The sequence below is a fragment of the Neovison vison genome, chromosome X (genome assembly GCF_020171115.1).
Source record: "Neovison vison isolate M4711 chromosome X, ASM_NN_V1, whole genome shotgun sequence".
NCBI classification, from domain to species: domain Eukaryota; kingdom Metazoa; phylum Chordata; class Mammalia; order Carnivora; family Mustelidae; genus Neogale; species Neogale vison.
This window is the reverse complement of record NC_058105.1, coordinates 59,073,647-59,097,084: the sequence shown is the minus strand read 5'-3', so window position 1 is coordinate 59,097,084 and position 23,438 is coordinate 59,073,647. Positions and strand designations below refer to the sequence as shown.

The 23,438-nt window shown below is 36.8% G+C and overlaps 1 protein-coding gene across 1 annotated transcript in view; it reads right to left on the bottom strand.

Annotated features, from left to right (window-relative positions):
- Nucleotides 1–23,438, bottom strand: part of HDX (highly divergent homeobox) — a 195,752-nt gene that overhangs the window by 147,449 nt on the left and 24,865 nt on the right. The window contains exon 3 of the mRNA XM_044235562.1: nt 364–417. Coding sequence (XP_044091497.1) covers nt 364–417 — 54 coding nt within the window. The remainder of the gene's footprint in view (nt 1–363; nt 418–23,438) is intronic.

The window sequence follows — 23,438 nt, the reverse complement described above, 5'->3', positions numbered from 1 at the left end:
GTGTTAGATATATATTAGTTTCAGGGGTGTAATATAATGATTCGACAATTCTATACATTACTCAATGCTCTTCTTATTCCCCTCTATTTCACCTATCCCATTAATTACCTTTGTGTGCTTTTTAAAACTATAAAAACTTGCTCAAAGATTAGATGGTACACTGAATACTACATTTCATTTAAGATTATATTGGTAATATATATAAATATTATGATCTCAGAATATGTACTTTGAGATAATGCAGTTTTAGTGAGGCTCAATTTTGCCAACTTTATAAATAATCATGAAAATATTCTCATTGGCATTCTTAATAACAACAGAGGGGAAAACCCTACTTGTTGTTTTAAATGAAAGATTACTTACTGCTCTTTTTCTAGAACACCCTGTAATCCAAGGCACAGTAAGGTTTCCTGAAATCTGTGGAAACAAGAAATGGAATTTCAGTAAGGTATGCATTGGCAGTACTTCAAATAATGATCAACAGCAAAAAATTCATACAGGATGTCAAGATAGTTATGCATTCAGAGCATATGCCCCATGTAGACAGTGCCATTTCCTTATTGAACACAACAGATTTAAAGGGTCTTCCTTTAGAAGTAGTACAGTTTCCCTGGGAATTCAAGAAAATTTCTAGGGCATTATTGGGGCCTAGAAGCATGCTTCAAAATTCTGTGGACAAGAAAAATTTTATAGGGGAGTCTGGTGGCTCCATTGGTTAAACATCTGCCTTCAGCTCAGGACATGATCCTGGGGTCCTGGGATCAACCCCTGCTTCAGGCTCCCTGCTTGTCCCTCTCCTTCTGCCCCTCTGCACTGTTTGTGCTCTCTCTGAAATAAATAAATAAAATCTTCAAAAAAGAAAATTCTTTTAGTAAAAATTCAGCACTCTGTAGAATATATGTTATAATAATTAACTTATTAACTATAGTCATCATGCTATATATTAGTTTTCTAGACTTAGCCTACATAACCGCAATTTCCTTTTTAAGCAGGAACTACTAAGATGAATAGCCAGCAAAACCTTATTACATCAGCATTGTCTCACAAGGAGATAAGTGCTACTCTAGTTGGATTCTGGCAACTGTTTACAGAGACCAAGGTGGTCCTGTGAGTTACAATACAGAGTAGCCTAGATGTAACCATACATTTCCCTGGGATTCACAAGTTTGGGGGAATACTCCAAATTCTCGTGCTGCCTTCTCCTTCCCTCCCAAACACATACCTCCTGAGAGACTGACAAGTCAAATCAGCCTTGCAAGTTGGTGATGCTGAGAATATGGTATTGAATAGAAAATTTATTGTTTTGATAAAATTACATTTAGTGATGACCTATGAATCATTATTATGCCACTGATAAGGAGTGATATTCAAACAGTCAATGCAAATAGTAAAGTAATATCCTTAATTATTCATAATTCAGATAAATTATTACTGCCCTGGCCACTAGATCTGAAATTTTATTTTGAGTTCAAAGTACACCAACATAAGGGATAGCCTAAGAAAAATTAATGATATAAACTCCAAATAATACTTTTAAGGAAAAAAAATACTTTTATTTGAGTTAAAAATCCCATTACAGTAACGTGGCAATAAACTATAATGCTTGAGGATCATGAAAAGTTTTGAGTAATTGATTCTTAAAATGGTAAACTAAAGTAATAAATAAATAAAATTGGTAAACTGAGTGATAATGAAATTTTTATGGAAAAAAGTTCTTTAAAACATCCACTTTCTTGTCCTCACATCAGTACTTGTTATATAACATAATGTTTGTAAAGTATATTGGTTGCTAGCTCAGTGAAAGAGGTAAGACTACTGCAATAATCACACAATATATTCTTGAAAAAACAGAGATACCCAACAATTTTGGATTATCTGTGCACATGCTTCCTTCCACCCGTTATGATAATTTAAAACTGGCTATATAAATTTGCTCCAAAAAACATGTTAAACCAAACAAATTGCAACCCCCCCATAAACAAGTATTAAAAAGTTGCATATGAAATTTAAAAAAAGGTTCATACAATATACATTATAATTGAATGTCTTTAAAATTGGGCATTATACATTTTAAGAATATAAAATGTGGGTTTTTTTCTGGGGTGCCTGGGTGGTTTAGTCAGTTAAGTGTCTGACTCTTGATTTTGGCTCACGTCATTTCTAGGTGGTGGAATTGAGCCCCATGTTAGGATCCACACTCAGGGGAGGCTGCTTGAGAGTCCCTCTGTCCCTCCCCCCACTGAAACTTGCTCTCTCTCTAAATGAAATTAAATAAATAGATAGATGGATAGATAAAATGTGTTTTTCTGCTTATGTCAATTGTATGTAACCAAGAAAATAGAAAACTCCTATAAGGACATTCACATACAAATATTATCAATTCTATGTGCATTGGGAATAGATGAAGTTTCACCTTTTTTTTTTTTTTTAATAATTCTGGGACACCAGTTACATAATACTCAAATGCTATATTCAACTACCGTCTCCTGGTTACTTCAAATCTTTTTTCAATGGAGAGGAAAAGGGAGTTGGGGGAAATAGGAGGGGGAGATGATCCATGAGAGACTGTGGACTCTGAAAAACAATCTAAGGGTTTTGGAGGGGAGGGGGATGGGGGTTGGGTAAGTCTGGTGATGGGTATTATGGAGGGTATGTATTGCATGGAGCACTGGGTGTGGTGCATAAATAATGAATTCTGGGACGTTGAAAAGAAATTTAAAAAATAAATAAGAATTAAAAAAGAATCTTTTCTCAGTTCTTTGTGTTTCTGGTAAAACTCAGGAAAGCCAACCACAGCAGCTGAACTTGTATGCTTTTTAAAATAATAATACTGTATAAACATATTTTCTTCAAATGTGGAAAGTTTTGTTTGGTCAATAGTGATGATTTAATTTCTTCTTCACCAGAAGCTACAAAAATAGTAATTCAAATGAGCAGCACAATATACATATCATTTAAATGATATTTAAATTCCAAACACATTTTCAACACCATGGTTTGGAAAACTGTAAAATTAATTGACAAAGAAACAAGACTGATGTAACAAATATATTCAAACTTGACACATTTGAATGAGTATTGTATGTTTCAAAGTAGAAAACTTAGGAAGGTATAAAGTCATTACAATGATGTTGCCATTGTTGAAAACATTTTGGGAACTTTTCTTTTGGAGTTGGGAGACAGAGACTCTGTCTCATTAATTCATATTCCCTTTGTTTTAACTGAAAACATAAAAGCCCAAATTGAACATCAATATTATTCACTAAGTGTAGCTTAGAATAAATTTTATGTTCCAAAATCAAATTCTTCCCAAAATGATTTGCATTTAAAAAAATCTTTGCATTTAGTGGCGGTCCCCGAGCTGCAGTTCCGGGAAGCCGGCAAAAGAAGGTTTTCCTTCCAAGTCAGTTCCTCCGTAGTTAGCTACACAATGTTCTTTCACCAGTATTTCCCCCAAGAGTGCGACGATCCAAATAAGGTTTCCCAGTGCAAAGTTCATGGGCGCAGACTTCACACCTGTGATTCAAGTACACGTCTTTCAGGGCACCTTGCTGGCTGGCTCGGTCCAGAGGATCCCCGAGGAAGGCGACTCTTGATCTGTGGGGGTCCTGAGTTCCAGGGCCACACTGGGTGGGTGTACAGAGCTGACAGGCCAAAGACATTTGAACTGCTATGTCGATTTCAAACACAACATAGGAAACCAAAACAAAAATCAGAAATAAAGTCACCCCTGGTCAAAAAAAAAAAAAAACTTTGCATTTAAATTTGCATTTAAAAAATTTGCATTAAAAAATTTTGCATTTTAAAAAAGCATTTAAAAAAACTCAGAGGCTCTTAAAGCAATTGTAAAGAACTTCAATAACTTGACAAATTAAACATCATTGAAGTAAGTATAGATAACTTTCCAAAGTAACTAACTGAAATCTGTTCAAATATTTATCAGGCATCTCTTCTAAAGTAGGTGCTATTTTAGGTGCTATAGGAAATAAAGAAGATGTGTAAGACATAATTTCCTAGAGGGCAGAATTATGAGAGGAAAAGGTAAGAAAGGAACATAAATGACTTTAATATAAGAAAGATACAACAAATTAAATGCAATAGGAGTTCAAGATATGGCAAAACTACATCCAACTTGAGGATTTATCTCAGCTGAACCTTAAAAAAATGAGCAGAATTTTGATAGAAATAACAAAGAGCATTCCAGGGGAAGAGAAGAGCATGGGCACGATGGAATAAAAGGATAGGATGTGTCTGGAAAAGAACAGTTCAACTAGAACTCAAAATGGAATTAGGGTTACTTTGTGGAGGCCATGAATACCAAAATAAATTTATATCTAATTCCATGAAAAATAGAGGAGGTTCCACCAAGATGGTGGAGAAGTGGGGGACTCCTTTTCAACCGGTCCCCTGAATTTACCTAGAAATCTCCCAAGCAACTCTGAACACCCATGAAATCAGCCTGAGATGTAAGATTATACACGTCTGGATCTCTACGGGGGCAGATGATCATCAGTCAAGAGTTATGAAGGATGAGTTGGGATTGTGCAGACAGATATTGGAGGATAAACAGAAGGGGGAGGGGGCCACCAGAAGCTAGCCACTGGAAAGTAAAATAATACCCCAGTGCAAAAACGTCCTGCACCTGGGGACCAGCAATATCTTAGAGACCAATGGCTGCGAGAAGGGAAGGGACTGATAACAGCACTCAAACAGAAAAAAGGGGCCTAAGGGGCAAATGCTGGGACCTGGTGGTGACAGACATGGACCTAAGCCAATGGTCCCAGAAACAGCAAACACCAGGACCAGAATCACTGGTGATTTTGGTGGCATGAGGGTATGGAGACAAGAGGAGTCCACAGTCAACCACTAAAAGGGTCGCTGGGGGCACACACCACTTATAGGAGGCTACTGTTTTCAGTGTCACTTAAAGAAGGGTAGACTACTCTGGAGGCTTCAGATGGGAGCAGACTGCGGCTTCTCTTTGAGCCGGAGGTCGAGTGCAGACAGTTTACTTTGCTATGACCTTCCAAAAAGGTGAAAAAGCCGCCAGAGAACAAAAGCCTCCAGAGAACAAAATCCTGAAAAACCAGTTTCCATGGGGTCTAGCCCCTTAATAGGGGGCAAGGCAACTCCTCCCAAGTAGGACTGACTGAAAAACAACATGGCAGCCTGTTCCCCTAGAACACAAGCTGAAAGAACAAGAGGACAAGAACCGCAGGGTCTCTCTTAAACTGTAAACTTTCAGAACAAGGGGAAAACAATATATTAAGCTCCTGGTATTGCCTTGCAGCCTGTATATTTCTTAGATACAACTTTTCTCTCTTTTTCTTTTAACCTACTTATCATTTCAACTAGATGTTTAATACAACATACTCCATAGTAACTTTTAAACTTGAACTTTTTCAAACATACACTTTTTCTTTTTCATTTTATATAGATATAAATATAAGTGTCAATGTAGTCCTTTTTTCTTTATTCAATACTACCTTGATATATATACCAGTTTTAATTTTCTCGTATTTATGGGAAGTAGAGTTCTCTAACAAAGAGAACAAAATACACCCAGGAAGAACTGAAATACCTTTCCCGATCCAAATGGAGGGATTATAACCACTGTCCCATAACCTGTGCCTTTTATTTTGGGTTCCTTTGTTTTTGTTTTTGTTTTGTTTTGCTTTTCTGTTTTTTTGTTTGTTTGTTTGTTTATTTTTGGGGTTTTTTTGGGTCAGTCTTCTTGTTTGTTTGTTTTTGTTTGTACCTTATAAATCTTACTCTTGTGTCTCATTTTGGCTGGTGTTTTTGTTTGTTTGTTTGGTGACTTCAGATTTCTCTGAACCTTCCCTGGATTGTGGTTGATATTTTAAGCTATACATCCACTCAACCACAACACAACAGAATGACTGGGAGGAGGAACACCCAAAAAAGGAAAGGCCCAGAGACAATGACCTCTCTTGCAGATTTAATGGATATGGATCTAAGCAAGATGTCAGAAATAGACTTCAGTGTAGCAGTTATGAAGACAATAAGCTGGAGAAAACTATTAAGAGCAATATAGATTCTCTAAGGCCAGAAATGAGAGTGGATCTGGCAGAATTTAAAAATGCTATCAATGAGATACAATCTAATCTAGATACTCTAACAGTTAGGGTAAATGATGCAAAAGAACAAATTAGTGATCCTGAAGACAAACTGATAGAAAAGAAGGAGCAAAAGGAGGCCTGGAACAAACAGCTTAAAATCCATGGAAACAGAATTAGAAAAATAAATGATGCCATGATACATTCCAATGTCAGAATTATTGGGATCCCTGAGGGGATGGAGAGAGAGGACTAGAAGATATATTTGACCAAATCAGAGTGGAGAACTTCCCTAATCTGGGGAAGGAAATGAGTAATCACATCCTAGAGGCAGAGAGGACCCCTCCCAGAACCACGTAGACCAGACCAATGCCCTGGCATGTAATAGTAAAACTTACAAATCTTAGAACCAAGGAAACCATTTTAAAGACAGTTAGGGGGAAATGAGTCCTTACATACAGAGAGAGGAACATCAGAATAACATCAGACCTGTCCACAGAGGCGTGGCAAACCAGAAAGGGCAATAAATGAGAATAATATGTAGCCAAGAATTCTTTATCTGGCAAGGCTGTCATTCAGAATGGATGGAGAGATAAGGAGCTTCCAGGACCAGCAGAGACTGAAAGAATGTAACAACTAAACTGGCTCTGCAAGAAATATTAAGTGGGGTTCTGTAAAAGGAGAAAGACCCCAAGTGTGATATAGAACAGAAATTTACAGAGACAATATATAGAAAAAAGGACTTCATAGGCAAAATGATGACAATAAAATCTTATCTTCCAATAATCACTCTTAATTTGAACAGCCTAAATGCTCCTATGAAGTGGCACAGGGTTGCAGATTGGATAAAAACATAGGAGCCATCCTACACGCTGTCTACAAGAGACTCATTTTGAACCTAAAGATACATCCACACTGAAAGGGAAGGGATAGAGAACCATCTCTCATGCCAGTGGACCTCAAAAGGAAGCTGAGGTAGCAATTCTCATATCAGACCAATTAGATTTTTAGCTAAAGACTGTATGTAGTTAGAGATACAGAAGGACACTATATCGTTCTTAAAGGGTCTATCCAAAAAGATCTATCAATTGTAAATATCTATGCCCCTAACATGAAAGCAGCCAACTACATAAGCCAACTGTTGCCCAAAATAGACATATTGATAATAATACCTTAATTGTAGGAGACCTCAACACTCCACTCTCAGCCATAGATAGATCATCTAAGGAGAAAATCAACAAAGAAACAAGAGCTTTGCCAGTTTGGTGATATGGTGAGTGCTGTGAAGTATGTAAGCCTGATGATTCACAAACTTGTGCCCCTGGGGCAAATAATGCATTATATGTTAATAAAAATAATTAATTAAAAAATCAAGGAACACAATATGGTATATAAAAAAAAAGAGAGAGAAGAGGCACCTGGGTGGCTCAGTGGGTTAAAACCTCTGCCTTCAGCTCAGGTCATGATCCCAGGGTCTGGGATCAAGCCCCACATTGGGCTCTCTGCTCAGTGGGGAGCCTGCTTCCTCCTCTCTCTGCCTGCCTCTCTGCCTACTTGTGATCTCTGTCTGTCAAATAAATAAAATCTTAAAAAAAAAAACAAAACAAGAGCTTTGAACGACACACTGGGCCAGATAGAACTCATAGATATACACATAACATTGTACCCTAAAACAACAGAATACTCATTCTTCTTGAGCACGCATGGAACTTTCTCCAGAACAGATCACATACTGGGTCACAAATCAGGTCTCAACCAATATCAAAAGATTGGCATTATTCCCTGCATATTCCCAGACCACAATGCTTTGAAACTGGAACTCAATCACAGGAAAAGTTTGGAAGAAATTAAAATAATTGGCAGCTAAAGAGCATCCTGCTCAAAAATGTTTGGGTTAATGAGGAAATCAAAGAAGAACTTAAACAATTCATGGAAACCAATGAGAATGAAGACCATCAATACAAATCCTATGGGATACGGCAAAGGCCTAAGTCCTAAGGGAGAAATACATAGCCACCCAAGCTTCACTCAAAAAAATAAAAAATTCCTGGATACACGAGCTCTCTTTATACCTTAAAGATCTGGAGGATCAACAACAAATTAAACCTAGCCCATACATGAAAAGGGAAATAATTAAGATTAGAACAGAAATCAGAAATATCGTAGAACACATCAATGAAACTAGAAGTTGGTTCTTTGAAAGAATTAATATGATCGATAAACCACTGGCCAAACTAATCTAAAAGACAAGAGAAAGGACCCAAATTAATAAAATTATGAATGAAAGGAGAGAAGTCACAACTAACAGCAAGGAAATAAATACAATTATCAGAAATTATTAACAACAGCTATATACAAATAAGTTAAGCAACCAGGAAGAAATGGATGCATTCCTGGAAACCTATAAACTTCCAAGACTGAAACACAAAGAAATTGACAACATGAATAGACCAATAACCAGAAATGAGATGGAATTAGTGATCAAAACCTCCAAAAAAACAAGAGTCCACAGGCTGATGTATTCCCTGGGTAAGTCTACCAAACATTCAAAGAATAGTACCTATTTTCCTAAAACTATTTAAAAAAATAGTAACAGAAGGAAAACTTCCAGACTCAGTCTGAGGCCAGCATTACCTTGATCCCCAAACCAAGCAAAGACTGCATCAAAAAGGAGAATTTCAGACCAATATCCTTGATGAATATGGATACCAAAATTCTCAAAAAGATCCTAGCTAATAGGATCCAACAGTACATTAAGATGATTATCCACCATGACCAGATGGGATTTATCCCTGGGATGCAAGGGTGGTTCAACATTTGCAAATCAATCAATGTGATATAATATGTAAATAAGAGAAAAGACAAGATCCATATGGTCCTCTCAAGGATGCAGAAAAAGCATTTGACAAAATATTGCATTCTTTCCAGATTAAAACTCTCTAGAGTATAGGGATAGAGGGAATATTTCTCAACCTCATAAAATCCATATAAAAAAACCCTCAGTGAATATAATTCTCAATGTGGAAAGCTTAGAGATTTCCACCGAGATCAGGATCTGGACAATGATGCCCACTCTCACCACTATCATTAAACATAGTAGCAGAAGTCCTAGCAACAGCAATCAGACAAGAAAAAGAAATAAAATGTATTCAAATAGGCAAAGAAGAAGTCAAACTCTCTGGCTTCAAGGATGATATAATACTTCATGTGGAAAACCCAAAAGACTCCAACCTCAGATTACTAGAACTCATACAGCAATGCAGTAATGTGGCAGGTTACAAAATCAGTGCACAGAAATCAGTTGCTCACTTAAACACTAGCAATGCAACTGTAGAAATAGAAATTAGAGAATCAATTCCATTTGCAATAGCACCAAAAACATAACATACCTTGGAAAAAACCTAATCAAAGAGCTAAAGGATCTATACTCAAGAAGTACAGAAAACTCATTAAAGAAATTGAAGAAGACACAAAAAGATGGAAAAATTTTCCATGCTCATGGATTAGAAGAATAAACGTTGTTAAAATGTCTATGCTGCACAGAGCAATCTATACTTTCAACATCAACCTGATCAAAATACCAATGGTAATTTTCAAAGTGCTGGAGCAAACAATCCTAAAGTTTGTATGGAACCAGAAAAGGCCCTGAATTGCCAAGGAAATGTTGAAAAACAAAAACAAAAACAAAAACAAAAAACCTGGGGGCATCACATTCCCTGATTTCAAGCTCTATTACAAAGCTGTGATCACCAAAACAGCATAGTACTGGCACAAAAAGAGACACATAGATCAATGGAACAGAATAGAGAACCCAGATTTGGACTCTCAACCGTAGGTCAACTAATCTTCAATGAAGCAAGAAAAAATATTCATGGAAAAAAGATAGTTTCTTTGATAAATAGTGCTGAGAAAATTAGACAGCTATATACAGAAGAATGAAACTCGACCATTCTCTTACGCTATACACGAAGATAAACCCTAAATGGATGAAAGACCTCATTGTGAAAGAGGAATCCATCAAAATTTTAGAGTAGAACAAAGGCAGTAACATTTTCGACATCAGCCACAGTAACTTCTTTCAAGACATGTCTCCAAAGGCAAAGGAAACAAAAGTGAAAATGAACTTTTGGGACTTCAGCAAGATAAAATCTTCTGCATAGCCAAGGAAATAATCAACAAAACAAAGAGGCAACCCACAGAATGGGAGAAGATTGTTGCAAATGATACTATAGACAAAGGGCTGATATCCAAGATCCACAGACAACTTCTCAAACTCAACTATCTTAAATATTCTCAAAGAGCTAAAGGAAGATATGACAAAGAACTAAGGGAAAACAGGAAGAAGGTATATGAGCAAAATGAGAATATCATCAAAGAGATAGAAATTATAAAAAGAACCAAACAGGAATTTTGGAAATGACAAGTACAATAATTGAGTTTAAAATTTAACTCACAGAGTTTAGTAGAGGGGCACCTGAGTGGCTCAGTGGGTTAAAGCCTCTGCCTTCCCCTCAGGTCATGATCCCAGGCCTGGGATGGAGTCCCACATCGGGCTCTCTGCTCAGCAGGGAGCCTGCTTCCCCCTCTCCCTCTGCCTGCTTCTCTGCCTACTTGTGATCTCTGTCTGTCAAATAAATAAGTAAAATCTTTTTTTTAAGATTTTTATTCATTTATTTGATAGACAGAGATCACAAGTAGGCAGAGAGGCAGGCAGAGAGAGAGGGGGAAGCAGGCTCCCTGCTGAGCAGAGGGGACGTGGGGCTCAATCCCAGGATCCCGAGATCATGACCTGAGCTGAAGGCAGAGGCCTAAACCACTGAGCCACCCAGGTGCCCCAGTAAAATCTTTTTTAAAAAAAGTTTAGTAGAAAATAGGAAGAGGTAAAAGAATCAGTGGGCTTGAAGGAAAGTAATTAGATATTATCAAGTTTGAGGACCAAAATAAAAGCATGAAAAAAAGTAAACAGGGCCTAAGAAACTTATGGAACATTAACCACCAGACCAATATGTGTATTATAGAAGTCCCAAAAGGAAAAGAAAAAAAGACTAAGAGACAGATAAATGATTTGAATAAATAATAGCTGAAAACTTCCCAAATCTGAGGAAAGTCTTTGACTTTCTTCACATAGAAATTTTTCCACATTGATTTCTCCACATAGAAATCCATAAAGCTCAATGAACTCTTACTAGGGTAAATTCAAAGAGATTCACATGGAGACACATTATAATCAAACTGTCAAAAGACACATACAAGGAGAACATATTGAAATGAGCAAAAGTGACTCATCACACACAGGGGCTCACAACAACTAGCACTCAGATTTGGGCAGATCAAATTCCTGACTGCAATGTCCATGCAGTAGTCCTACCAGTGGTATGGCTTACCTGCAGAGCAGCATGGTTGTATAGTCTGACCGGAGAACTCAGCAAGCTGCAGGTCTGCCTTGTTTGGGTTCTCAAGTGAAGAGCTTTCCAGCCCTGCAGCTTCATCTGCCCCGAGATTGCTAAGTCATGGCCCAACCCATTGCTGAGTGTAGCTTCTAGCCATTCCTAACCAGAAAGGCTAGCCAGAATGCCTGGAAACTGCATAACTCAGCAGCACTAGATTAAAGTGTAGCCGGTAAAGTTGATCATCCACAGAACACAGCAAGGGGCACTATTCAATTAAGGAATTAGGGCAGTAGGCCAATTTTAATCAAGACCATAAATAAAGAGCTTCTCCCAGCTTGGAGTCAGTTTACCTGCTCTGCTCAGCTAGGGGAGTTAATTCATAATCCCCCTCATTGATGAGCATAGCTCCAAACCCCTCTGGACCAGATACTCCAACTGGTCATATATGGAAGGCTGCTTGGGGCTGGCTATCCTGCTTGCTCAGAGGGGAGACACTTCCTACCACACCCACTGCTAAGTGTAGTTCCCAGTACCACCTGACAAGAAACTCTGGCTGACACACCTGGAGAGCATCATAGCCTACCAATACTTGAGTAGAGAATCTGGCAGGAAAAGCTGATTATCCACAGAGCAAGGCCAGTGGCCCCACCGAGCCAGGAAATTTGGTGGCATGGTTTGACTTGAGTCAAGACCAAAAACAAAGAGCCTTCCACCCTTGAAAATAGTTCCCCTCTCCACCCAGCAAGACAAATGAATTTTTAGCCCTTCCCATTGTTAAATACAGCTGCCTATCTAACCAACCTAGGGACCCTAACAAGAGCACATGGGAAGATTCATAGCTCATCCAACAGCCCTGCTTACAGTTAATCTTTTTTTTTTTTTTTTTGCTTACAGTTAATCTTAAGCAGAAAGCAGAACCCATGGCTTTTTCCCACCTGCAAAGGAAAACTGGCGGCCCTATATGGCAAGGGAATTCAGCACATAGTCTTACCTGATTTAAATTTCTGAACAAGAAGATATGCAGAAACTGGGGCCTGTTCTGTTACACTGAACAATTTCAAAGTATCAACTATTAATGAGTATAGTACCCAGACTTAACCATTTAGGAAGTCTGTCAAGGGAACCCAGACAATTGTGGAACATAACCTAAGGGGTAACTTGACCTGCTTGTGCAGAGAAGCAACCGAGCAATCCTATTCAACTGTTCTCAGCCAGAGGAAGCCCAAAAATCTCAGAGCTCAGGCAGTGACCTTGACCCAAAACAAATTCTGTTGGCAAGTTCCACCTTCCCAAAGACATTACCAGCACCATATTCAGAAACCCAGAGTGAGCTGACTGGTGAAGAACTGTCTCTGTCAAAGAGAACATGTGAAGTCTGAAAGAAGAGAGTCTTTACTGAAATGAACAGGCACTAAAGTAAATAATGAAGGATCATGAAAAATCAGGTCAACATACACCACCAAAGGAACTAATAAAATTTCAATAACTGCTCCTAAAGCAATGGGGATCAATGAACAGTTAAAAAAAAAAAGAATTAAAACAATCCCTTTGAACTAGTGAACAGTGAACTAGCACACTGACCTACAAGAATACACAGACATACAATTAATTGAAATTATGGAAACAATGCATGAAAAGAAAGAAAGGTTCAACAAAGAAATAGAAACCACTGAAAACAAAAACAACAACAACCAGAAAGCCTAGATCTGAAAAATATGATGACTGACCTGAAGAATTCAATGGAGAGCTTCAAAACCAGGCTGAGTCATGCAGAAGAAAGAATCAGAGACCTAGAAGATAGATCATTTGATATTACACAGTCAGAAGATCAAAAAGAAAAAAAAAAGAAAAAGAGGGAGAAAGACAATGGAATTTATGGGACACAACAAAAAAACATTTTCTACATTATGAGAATGCCAGAAGAGAAAGAGACAAGGACAGAAAGTATATCTGAAGGAATAATGGCTGAAAACTTTGCAAACGTGGGGAGAAAACTAAACATCCATATCCACAAAGCTCAAAGGACCCTAATAGTGAACAGGGCAGTATTAAGTTTGAACAGTGAACAGTCAACAGGGCACTGTTTGAACAGTGAACAGGGCAATATTAAGATACATTATATACTAAATTATCAAAAGTCAAAGACAAAGAAAGATTTGAGAGTAGCAAGAGAGAAGAAAGTTACATACAAGGGAACTCTCATAAGATTATAAGATTTTCAGGCCAAAAGATAATGGGATGATATAATCAAAATATTGAAAGAGAAAAAAAAAAACAACTGGGGCATCTGGGTGGCTCAGTCACTTAAGATTAAGTCACTTAACCTGACTCTTGGTTTTGGCTCAGGTCATGATTTTATGGATCATGAGATCAAACCCTGTGTTGGGCTCTGTGCTCAGTGGAGAATCTGCTTGAAGATTTTCTTCCTCTGCCCCTCCCATTGTCATGCACTCTCTCTGTCACTTTCTATCTCTCAAATAAGTGAATCTTTAGAAAAAGAAAAGAAAAAATGAACTGTCAACCCAGAAACTATACCCAGCAAAGCTGTCCTGGGTGCCTGGGTGGCTCAGTGGGTTAAGCCGCTGCCTTTGGCTCGGGTCATGATCTCAGGGTCCTGGGATCGAGTCCCGCGTCGGGCTCTCTGCTCAGCAGGAACCTGCTTCCCTTCCTTTCTCTCTGCCTGCTTCTCTGCCTACTTGTGATCTCTCTCTGTCAAATAAATAAATAAAATCTTTAAAAAAAAAAAAAGAAATACTTTCTTGAATAAACAAAAGCTGAGGGAATTCACTAAACTAAACCTGCCTTACAAGAAATGTTAAAGGGAGATCTACTAATGAAATTAAAAATATGCTAACACCATAAAAACACTTAAAGGTAGAATAAAATTTACTAGAAACTATAGTCAAAGTTAGATTCTATAATATGGAAGTGGTGGTGTATCATTTGCTTACACCTGTACTTTAAAAGTTAAAACACATAGTAAATAGATAACTATAAGTAACAAAATGTGTTATTGGTTATGCAATATAAAAATATGTAAACATCTATAACTGAAAATATGGGGGTAGGACATAAAAGTAAAAGAAACAGAATGGCTCAATGGATGAAAAAACATGATCTAATAATATTCTGACTACAAAAGATTCACTTTAAAGACATACATCTTAAAGACATACATAGACTGAAAGTAAAGAGACAGAAAAATATTTCAAAAACACTAAAAAAGAAAGCAAGAATATCTATCATCAAATCAGACAAATTGGACTACACTAAAAAGGGTAAAAAGAGACAAAGAAGGTCATCATACAATGATAATGGGAGCCAATCCATTGACACAATATAAAAAGTATAAATGTTTATGTGCCCAACATCAGAGGACATAAATATATAAAGAACTACAAATGATAAAAGACAAATGGTAATTCAGTCATAGTTGTTGACTTCATAATTTTTAATTTTTTATTTAAACTCTAGTAAGATAACATACAGTGTAATATTAATTTCAGATGTACAGCTTAGTGATTCATTTAAATACAACACCCAGAGCTCATCACAAGTGTACTTCTTAATAGCCAGCACTTATTTAAACCATCCCCCAACCACATTCCCTCTAGTAATCAACAGTCTTCTCTCTAGAGTCAGTCTGTTTCTTAAAGGGGAACACTTCTGCACTGTTCTTTTTTTAAAGATTTTATTTATTTATCTGAAAGAGAGTGAGAGAGACCATGAGAGGGAAGAAGGTCAGAGGGAGAGGCAGACTCTGGGTAGAGCTGGGAGCCTGACATGGGCCTGGATTCCGGGACTTTGGGATCATAACCTGAGCCGAAGGCAATTGCCCAACCAACTGAGCCACCCAGGTGCCCCACTTTTGAACTGTTAATGGAAATGCAAACTGCTGCAGCCACTCTGGAAAACAATATGGAGGTTCCTCAAAAAGCGAAAAATAGAACAACCATCTTACCTAGCAATTGCATTACTAGGAATTTAGTCAAAGGATACAAAAGTACTGATTCAAAGGGGCCTATGTACCTCAATGTTTACAGCAGCACTATCAACAATAATTTTCCACCAGTTGATAAACAAAGAAGATGTGGTGTATATATGTTGGTGTGTATATAAACACACACACACACAAATAGGATATTAGCCTTCAACAAGAATGAAATCTTGTTATTTGAAGCAAAGTAGTATATTATACTAAGCGAAATAAATCAGTCAGAGAAAGACAAATATAAGATTTCACTCACATGTGGAATTTAAGCAACAAAACAGCTAAGCATAGAGGGAAGGGAGGAAAAAAATTAAAAAATAAGATAAAAACAGAAAGAAAGGTAAGCCATAAAACAGACTCTCAACTATAGAGAACAAATTGAGGGTTGCTGGAAGGAAAAGGAGGGCTGGGATGAAAGGGTGATGGGCATTAAGGAGGGTACTTGTTGGGATGAGCACTGGGAGTTGTACGTTAGTGATAAATCCCTAAATCCTACTCCTAAAGCTAATACTACACTGTATGTTAACTAACTTGAATTTTAAAAAAAGACTCTGTTTCTTGGTTTGCATCTCCCCTTTTCCTCCCATGATCATTTGTTTTGTTTCTGAAATTCCACATATAAGTAAAATGATATGGAACTTGCCTTTCTTTGGTAAATTATTTAACATACCATTATACACTCTAGCTCCACCTATGTTGTTGCAAATGGCAAGATTTCATTCTTTCCTGGCTGAATAATATTCCTGTGTGTGTGTGTGTGTGTACCACTTCCTCTTTACCCATATATCCGTTGATGGACATTTGGGCCCTTTCTGTAATTTGGCTATTGATAATGCTGTTATAAACTTTGTGATGCATGTATCACTTTGAATTAGTATTTTTGTATTCTTTGGGTGAATACCTAGTAATGCAATAACTGAACCATAGGTATCTCTATTTTTAAATTTTTGAGGAAACTCCATACTGTTTTCCAGAGTGGCTGGACTAATTTGCATTCCCACTAACAGCGTAAAAACAAGAAAATGAAAACACAACAGTCCAAAACCTTTGTGATACAGCAAAAGTGGTCTTCAGAGGTAACTACATGGCAATATAGGCCCACCTCAAGAAGCAAGAAAAATCTTAACTAATAGAACCTTACAACTAAAGGATCTAGAATAAAAAACAAAAAATGAAGCCTAAAGTGGGAGAAGGAGGGAAATAATAAAAAAATAGATAATTGTCTTTCTCTGATTGACTTATTTTGCTTAGCATGATACCCTCTAGTTCCATCTACATCATTGCAAATGGAAGATTTCATTTTTGATGGCTGCATAGTATTCCATTGTCTATATATACCACTTCTTCTTTATCCATTCCTCTTTTGATGGGCACCTAGGCTCTCCCCATAGTTTGGCTATTGTGGACATTGCTGCTATAAACATTTGGGTGCATGTGCCACTTCAGATCACTACATTTGTATCTTTAGGGTTAATACCCCATAGTGCAGTTGCTGGATCATAGGGTAGCTCCATTTTCAACTTCTTGAGAAACCTCCATACTCATTTCCAGAGTGGCTGCACCAGCTTGTATTCCCACCAATAGGGTAGGAGGGTTCCCCTTTTTCCGCATCCTTACCAGCATCTGTCATTTCCTAACTTGTTAATTTTAGCCATTCTGACTGGTGTGAGATGGTATCTCACTGTGGTTTTGATTTGTATTTCCCTGATGCCAAGTGATGTTGAGCAAGATGGGACCAGGGAGGGAGACATCCATAAGAGACTCTTAATCTCAGGAAATAAACTGAGGGTTTGCTGTAGGGTGGGAGGTAGGATAGGTTGCTTAGCATGATACCCGGTAGTTCCATCTATGTCATTGCATACCCTAGAGGAGGTTATGTGCTATGGTGAATGCTGTGAATTGTATAAGACTGATGATTCACAGACCTGTACCACTGAAGCTAATAATACATCATATGTTAATTTAAAAAATACATTAAAATTTTAGAAAAAAAGATCAGAGCAGAGATAAATAATATAGAAACTTCAAAACAGTACACTTCCTCAATGAAACAAGGAGCTGGTTCTTTGAAAAAAATTGATGAAATCAGTAAACCCACAGTCAGAATTGGCAGAAAAAAGAAAGGACCCAAATAAATAAGATCACTAATGACAGAGGAGAAATAACAACCAACACCAAAGAAATACAAATAATTATAAGACAATATTATGAAAAACTAATGGCAATAAATTGGAAAACCTGGAAAAACTTGATAAATTCCTAGAAACATATAAACTACCAACACTGAAACAGGAAGAAATAAAAAACTTGAGCAGACCAATAACCAGCAAAGAAATTCAATCAGTAATTGAGAATTTACCAACAAAAAAAAAAGTCCAGGGCCAGATAGCTTTATAGACAAATTCTAACAAACATTTAAACAAGAGTTAATACCTCTTCTTCTCTATTTCAAAAAATAGAAATGGAAAGAAAACATCCAAATTCAGTCTACGAGGTTAGCGTTACTCTTATGCCATAACCAGATACATAAAGACTCCACTTAAAAGGAGATTAGACCAATATCCCTGGTGAACATGGATGCAAAAATTTTCAATAAAATAGTATCATATCAAATCCAACAGTACATTAAAATAATCATTCACCACAATCAAGTGGGATTTATTCCTGGGCTGCAAGTGTGGTTCACTATTCACGAATCAGTCAACATAATACACCACATTAATAAAAGAAATTATAGGGGGGCATCTGAGTGGCTCAGTTGGTTAAGCATCTGCCTTTGGCTCAGGTCATGATCTCAGGCTCCTGGGATCAAGCCCCAGGCGTAGGCTTAGTCCTCTCCCTGTGCACCAGCCCCCTCTCTCTCTCAGACAAAATCTTAAAAAAAAAAAAAGAAAAGAAATCATAGGAACCACAGGATAGGAAAAACCAACAGCTAATATCAATCTCATTTGGGGACTTTAAAACCATACTTTCAAGAAGGGATAGATTATCTCAACTGGAAATCAATAAAAAACAGATTTGTACTACAATATAGACCAAATGGACCTAACAGACCTATACAGAGCATTGTATTTGACAACAGCCCAACATACATTCTTCCTAAGTGCACATGGAACATTTTCCAGGTCAGGTCATACGTTGGGCCACAAAATAAGTCTTAGAAAATTCAAGGAGACTGAAATCATACCAACTATCTTCTCTCACCACAGTGGTATGAAACTGGAAGTTGATAATAAGAGGAAAAGTGTAAACTCACAAATACACAGAAATTAAACAATACTTTCTTGAATAACCAATGGAACAATGAAAAATGTAAAGGGAAAAAAAATCCTGAGACCAACAAAAACAGGACTACTGCACTCTGAAATACACAGGATGCAGCAAAAGCCATTTTGAAAACAACATTTATGGCAACAAATGCCTATATTACAAAACAAGAAAGATCTCAAATAATCTATTTCTATGCCTCAAGGAACTAGAGAACGAACAAACTGAACCCAAAGGTAGCAGATGGAAGGAAATAATGAAAAGAATAGAAATAAATGAAATAGAAAACAGGAAAATCAGAAAAGATTAACAAACCTAAGAATTCCTTTTTTTAAATGACAGAGTTGAGAAACCTTTACTTAGATTAACTACAGAAGTGAGAATAAGTCCCCAAATTAACAAAATTATAAGTGAAAAATAAAACATTACTACTGAAACCACACTAATGTGAAGGGTAATAAGGGACTACTATGAACAACTATACACTAAGAAACTGAACAACCTAGAAGAGAAAAATTCTTAGAATCATACAACCCACCTAGAATCAATTAGGAATAAATGGGAAAATTACTCATAAGGAGATTGAATCCATATTCAGAAATCTTCCAACAACAGTTAAATTCCCAGGACCAAATGACTTCACTGATAACTTTTAGTAAACATTTAAAGAAGAGTTAATGGCAACTCTTCTCAAAAACTTCTAAAAAGTCCAAGAGGAGGGAACATTCCAAAACTCATTTCATATGGGCAGCATTACCCTGATAGGCATAAAAGGGCACTACCAGAAAAGAACATTACAAACCAATCCCCAATAAATATAAATACACAAATTCTCATTAAAATACTGGCAAAACAGCAAGGACAGGAAAAGATGTTTAATATTAGTAATAATTACAGAAACGTAAATCAAAACCACAATGGATGGAACTAGAGCGTATCATGCTTAGTGAAATAAGTCAAGCGGAGAAAGACAACTATCATATGATCTCCCTGATATGAGGAAGTGGTGATGCAACATGGGGGCTTAAGTGGGTAGGAGAAGAATCCATGAAACAAGATGGGATAGGGAGCAAGACAAACCATAAGTGACTCTTAATCTCACAAAACAAACTGAGGGTTGCTGGGGGGGAGGGGGGTTGGGAGAAGGGGGGTAGGGTTATGGACATTGGGGAGGGTATGTGCTTTGGTGAGTGCTGTGAAGTGTGTAAACCTGGCGATTCACAGACCTGTACCCCTGGGGATAAAAATACCTGTTTATAAACAATAAAAAATTAAAAAAAAAACCCACAATGAGGTATTGCCTCATACCCACTGTAGGAGCAATTAAAGAAAAAAAAACAGTTGTTAGGATGTGGAGAAACTGAAACTGTTGTGCCTTGTTGGTGCGATGTAAAATGGTGTAGTTGCTATGGAAAACATTATGGCAATCCCTCAAAAAAATTAAAAATAGAATTACTGTGAGGGTGCGCCTGGGTGGCTCAGTGCGTTAAGCCTCTGCCTTCAGCTCAGGTCATGATCCCAGGGTCCTGGGATCAAGTCCCACATCAGGCTCTCTGCTCAGCAGGGAGCCTGCTTCCCCTTCTCTCTCTCTCTGCCTTCCTCTTTGCCTACTTGTGATCTCTCTCTCTGTCAAATTAATAGATAAAATCTTTTTTAAAAAAATAGAACTACTGTGTGATCCTGCAATCTATCTCCATTGTTTGGTACGTATTCAAAAGTATTAAAAAACAGGATCTTGAAGAGATATTTGCCTGTTATGTTCATTACAGAATTATTCACAATTAGCTAAGAGAAGTAAACCAAATATCCATCTTTGGTTGAATGGATAAATAAAATGTTGTGTGTGTATGTATGTGTATATATATATATATTCATTTTGTGTGTGTGTGTGTATATATATATATATATATATACACACAATGTATATGTGTATACCTTGTAGAGAGTCTCAAAAACAAAAACAAAAAAACAAACAAACAAGGAAAGCCTGCCACATTCTACCACACTTATGAACCTTGATAACGTTATACTTTGTGGAATAAACTAATCACGAATAGACAAATACTGACTGTATGACTCCACTTATATGAAGAAGCTAAAGTATTCGAACTCCTAGAAATAGTAAGTAGGATGGTAATTTCCAGGGGATAGTGGGAGGAGGAAATGGGGAATTGTAATTCAATGGGTATAGAGTTTCAGTTTGGGAAGATGGAAAAATTCTAGAGATCTGATACGTAACAGTGTGAATAAAATTAACACTCTGGAACTGTACCTGTAATAATAGGTAATATGGTGAATTTTATGTTACATTTTTTTACCACAATTGAACAACAACAACAACAAAACACATTCATTAAGAAGTAGATAAACTGAGTAGTCCTATATTGAAGAAATTAAAATCCCACACCGTAAACTCCAGGAACAGATGGTTTCATTAATGAATTCTATTAAACATCTGAGGAAGAAATAACACCAGCTATATACAAACTTTAACCAGAAAACTGAAGAGAAAAAAAAATACTCCGGAACTCATTTCATGAGGTTGGCATTATTCTTATAAATCAGACAGGCTTTTTAAGGAAACGCAGATGAATACTTAACATAGATGCAAAATTCTAAACAAAATTTTAGCAAATCAAATCCAACAATATAGTAGAAGAATACAGCATCATGACAATATGGGGCTTATCCCAGGAATTCAGGGTTGTTCTTAAATATAGAGAAAAAAACTGAGGGCTGCTGGACAGGTGAGTTGGGGGATGAGCTAAATGTGTGATGAGCATTAAGGAAGGCACTTGTGATGAGCACTGAGTGTTATATATAAGTGATGAATCCCTAAATTCTATTCTAACTAATATTAGTTCCTCTATGTTAACTAATTAGAATTTAAATAAAAATTTGAACCAAAAAATTAATGTAATTCACCATATTAATAATCTTTTTTTTTTAAAGATTTTATTTATTTATTTGAGAGAGAGACAGTGAGAGAGAACATGAGCGAGGAGAAGGTCAGAAAGAGAAGCAGACTCCCCGTGGAGCTGGGAGCCTGATGCGGGACTCGATCCCGGGACTCCAGGATCATGACCTGAGCCGAAGGCAGTCGTCCAACCAACTGAGCCACCCAGGCTTCCCCATATTAATAATCTTTTAAAAGTTATCTGAGATGCAGAAAAATTGCTTGACAGCATCCAATATCCATTCATGATAAAAATGCTCTGCAAGGGGCTCCTGGGAGGCTCAGTCAGTTGAGCATCTGCCTTTGGCTCCAGTCATGATCCTGGGGTCCTGTAATCCAGTCCTGCTTTGGGCTCCCTGCTCAGTGGGGAGCCTGCTTCTCCCTCACCTTCTGCTGTTCCCCCTGCTTGTGCTCTCTTGCTTATGCTCTCTGTCAAATAAATAAATAAAATCTTAGGGAAAAAATAAAAACTCTCAGCAAACTACAAATATAAGGGAACGTCCTCAATCTGATAAAGATCATCTACAAAAAATTTCAACTAATATTGTATTTAATGATAAAAGGCTGAATACTTTACCCCTAAGATCAGTGACAATACATGGATGTCCATTTTCACCACTTATCGCCAACATTCTATTGCAAATTCAAATTAGTGCATTAGGCAAGAAAAAGAAAAGGCATCCAGATTGGAAAGGAAGAAGTAAAACTATGTTCACAAAAAATATGATTATGTACAAAATCTAATGGAATCTACAAAAATAGCTATTGGAGCTGAGTTTTGGAAGAATATGGAATAATAATATACAAAACCGAACTGTGTTTCTATATAATAATGACAAACAATAAGAAATTAAAAAATAATCAATATCATCTACAAGGGTATCAAAAATATGAAATACTTAGGGATTAGTAATAAAAGATATAAATGGTGTGTATACTAAAAGATATAGAGAAATTAAAGACCTACATAAATGGATTAATATATATTATTCATGGATCCTTAGTTAAGATTACAATTTTCTCTAAATTGTTCTATTGTTTCATTACAGCTCTCCCCCAAATTGAATTTTTTGTAGAAATTGACAGAAATTACTTTAAAACTTACTTAGAAAGTATAGAAAAGCAAAGGCACTAGAATAGCCAAAACAATTCTGAAAAATAACAAAGTCAGAGAACTCACATTACCAAATTTCCAGACTTAAGTACAGTAATCAAAACAGTGTGGCATTAGGTAAAGAATGGACATATCAAATAGTAGAACAGAATAGAGAGCCTAGAAACAGACTCACACAACTGATGCTTCACAAAGGCAATTCATTGGAGGACAGGGAGGGGGATGGGAGGTTGGGTGAGCCTGGTGGTGGGTATTATGGAGGGCATGTATTACATGGAGCACTGGGTGTGATGCATAAACAATGAATTTTGGAACACTGAAAAAAAATTAAAAAAAAAGAAACTCTGCTAGAACAACTGGACACCTGCTTTGTAAAAATGAACAATATATACCTAACACCTTGCATAAAAAATAACTCAGAATGATTGAGGCTTAATTATACACAAGTACACATTATATTTATACAAAGTTATAAAACTGTTAGATAAAAATTTGCATGTCCTTGGGTTTAGATATGAGTTTTTAGATACAGTAAAAAAACAAAAGTACAATACATGAAAGAAAAAAATTGTATTTTATCAAAATTTAACCTTAAGAGAAAAATCACCAAATGCCAGCATGTGATCTCTCACACCTCACACCA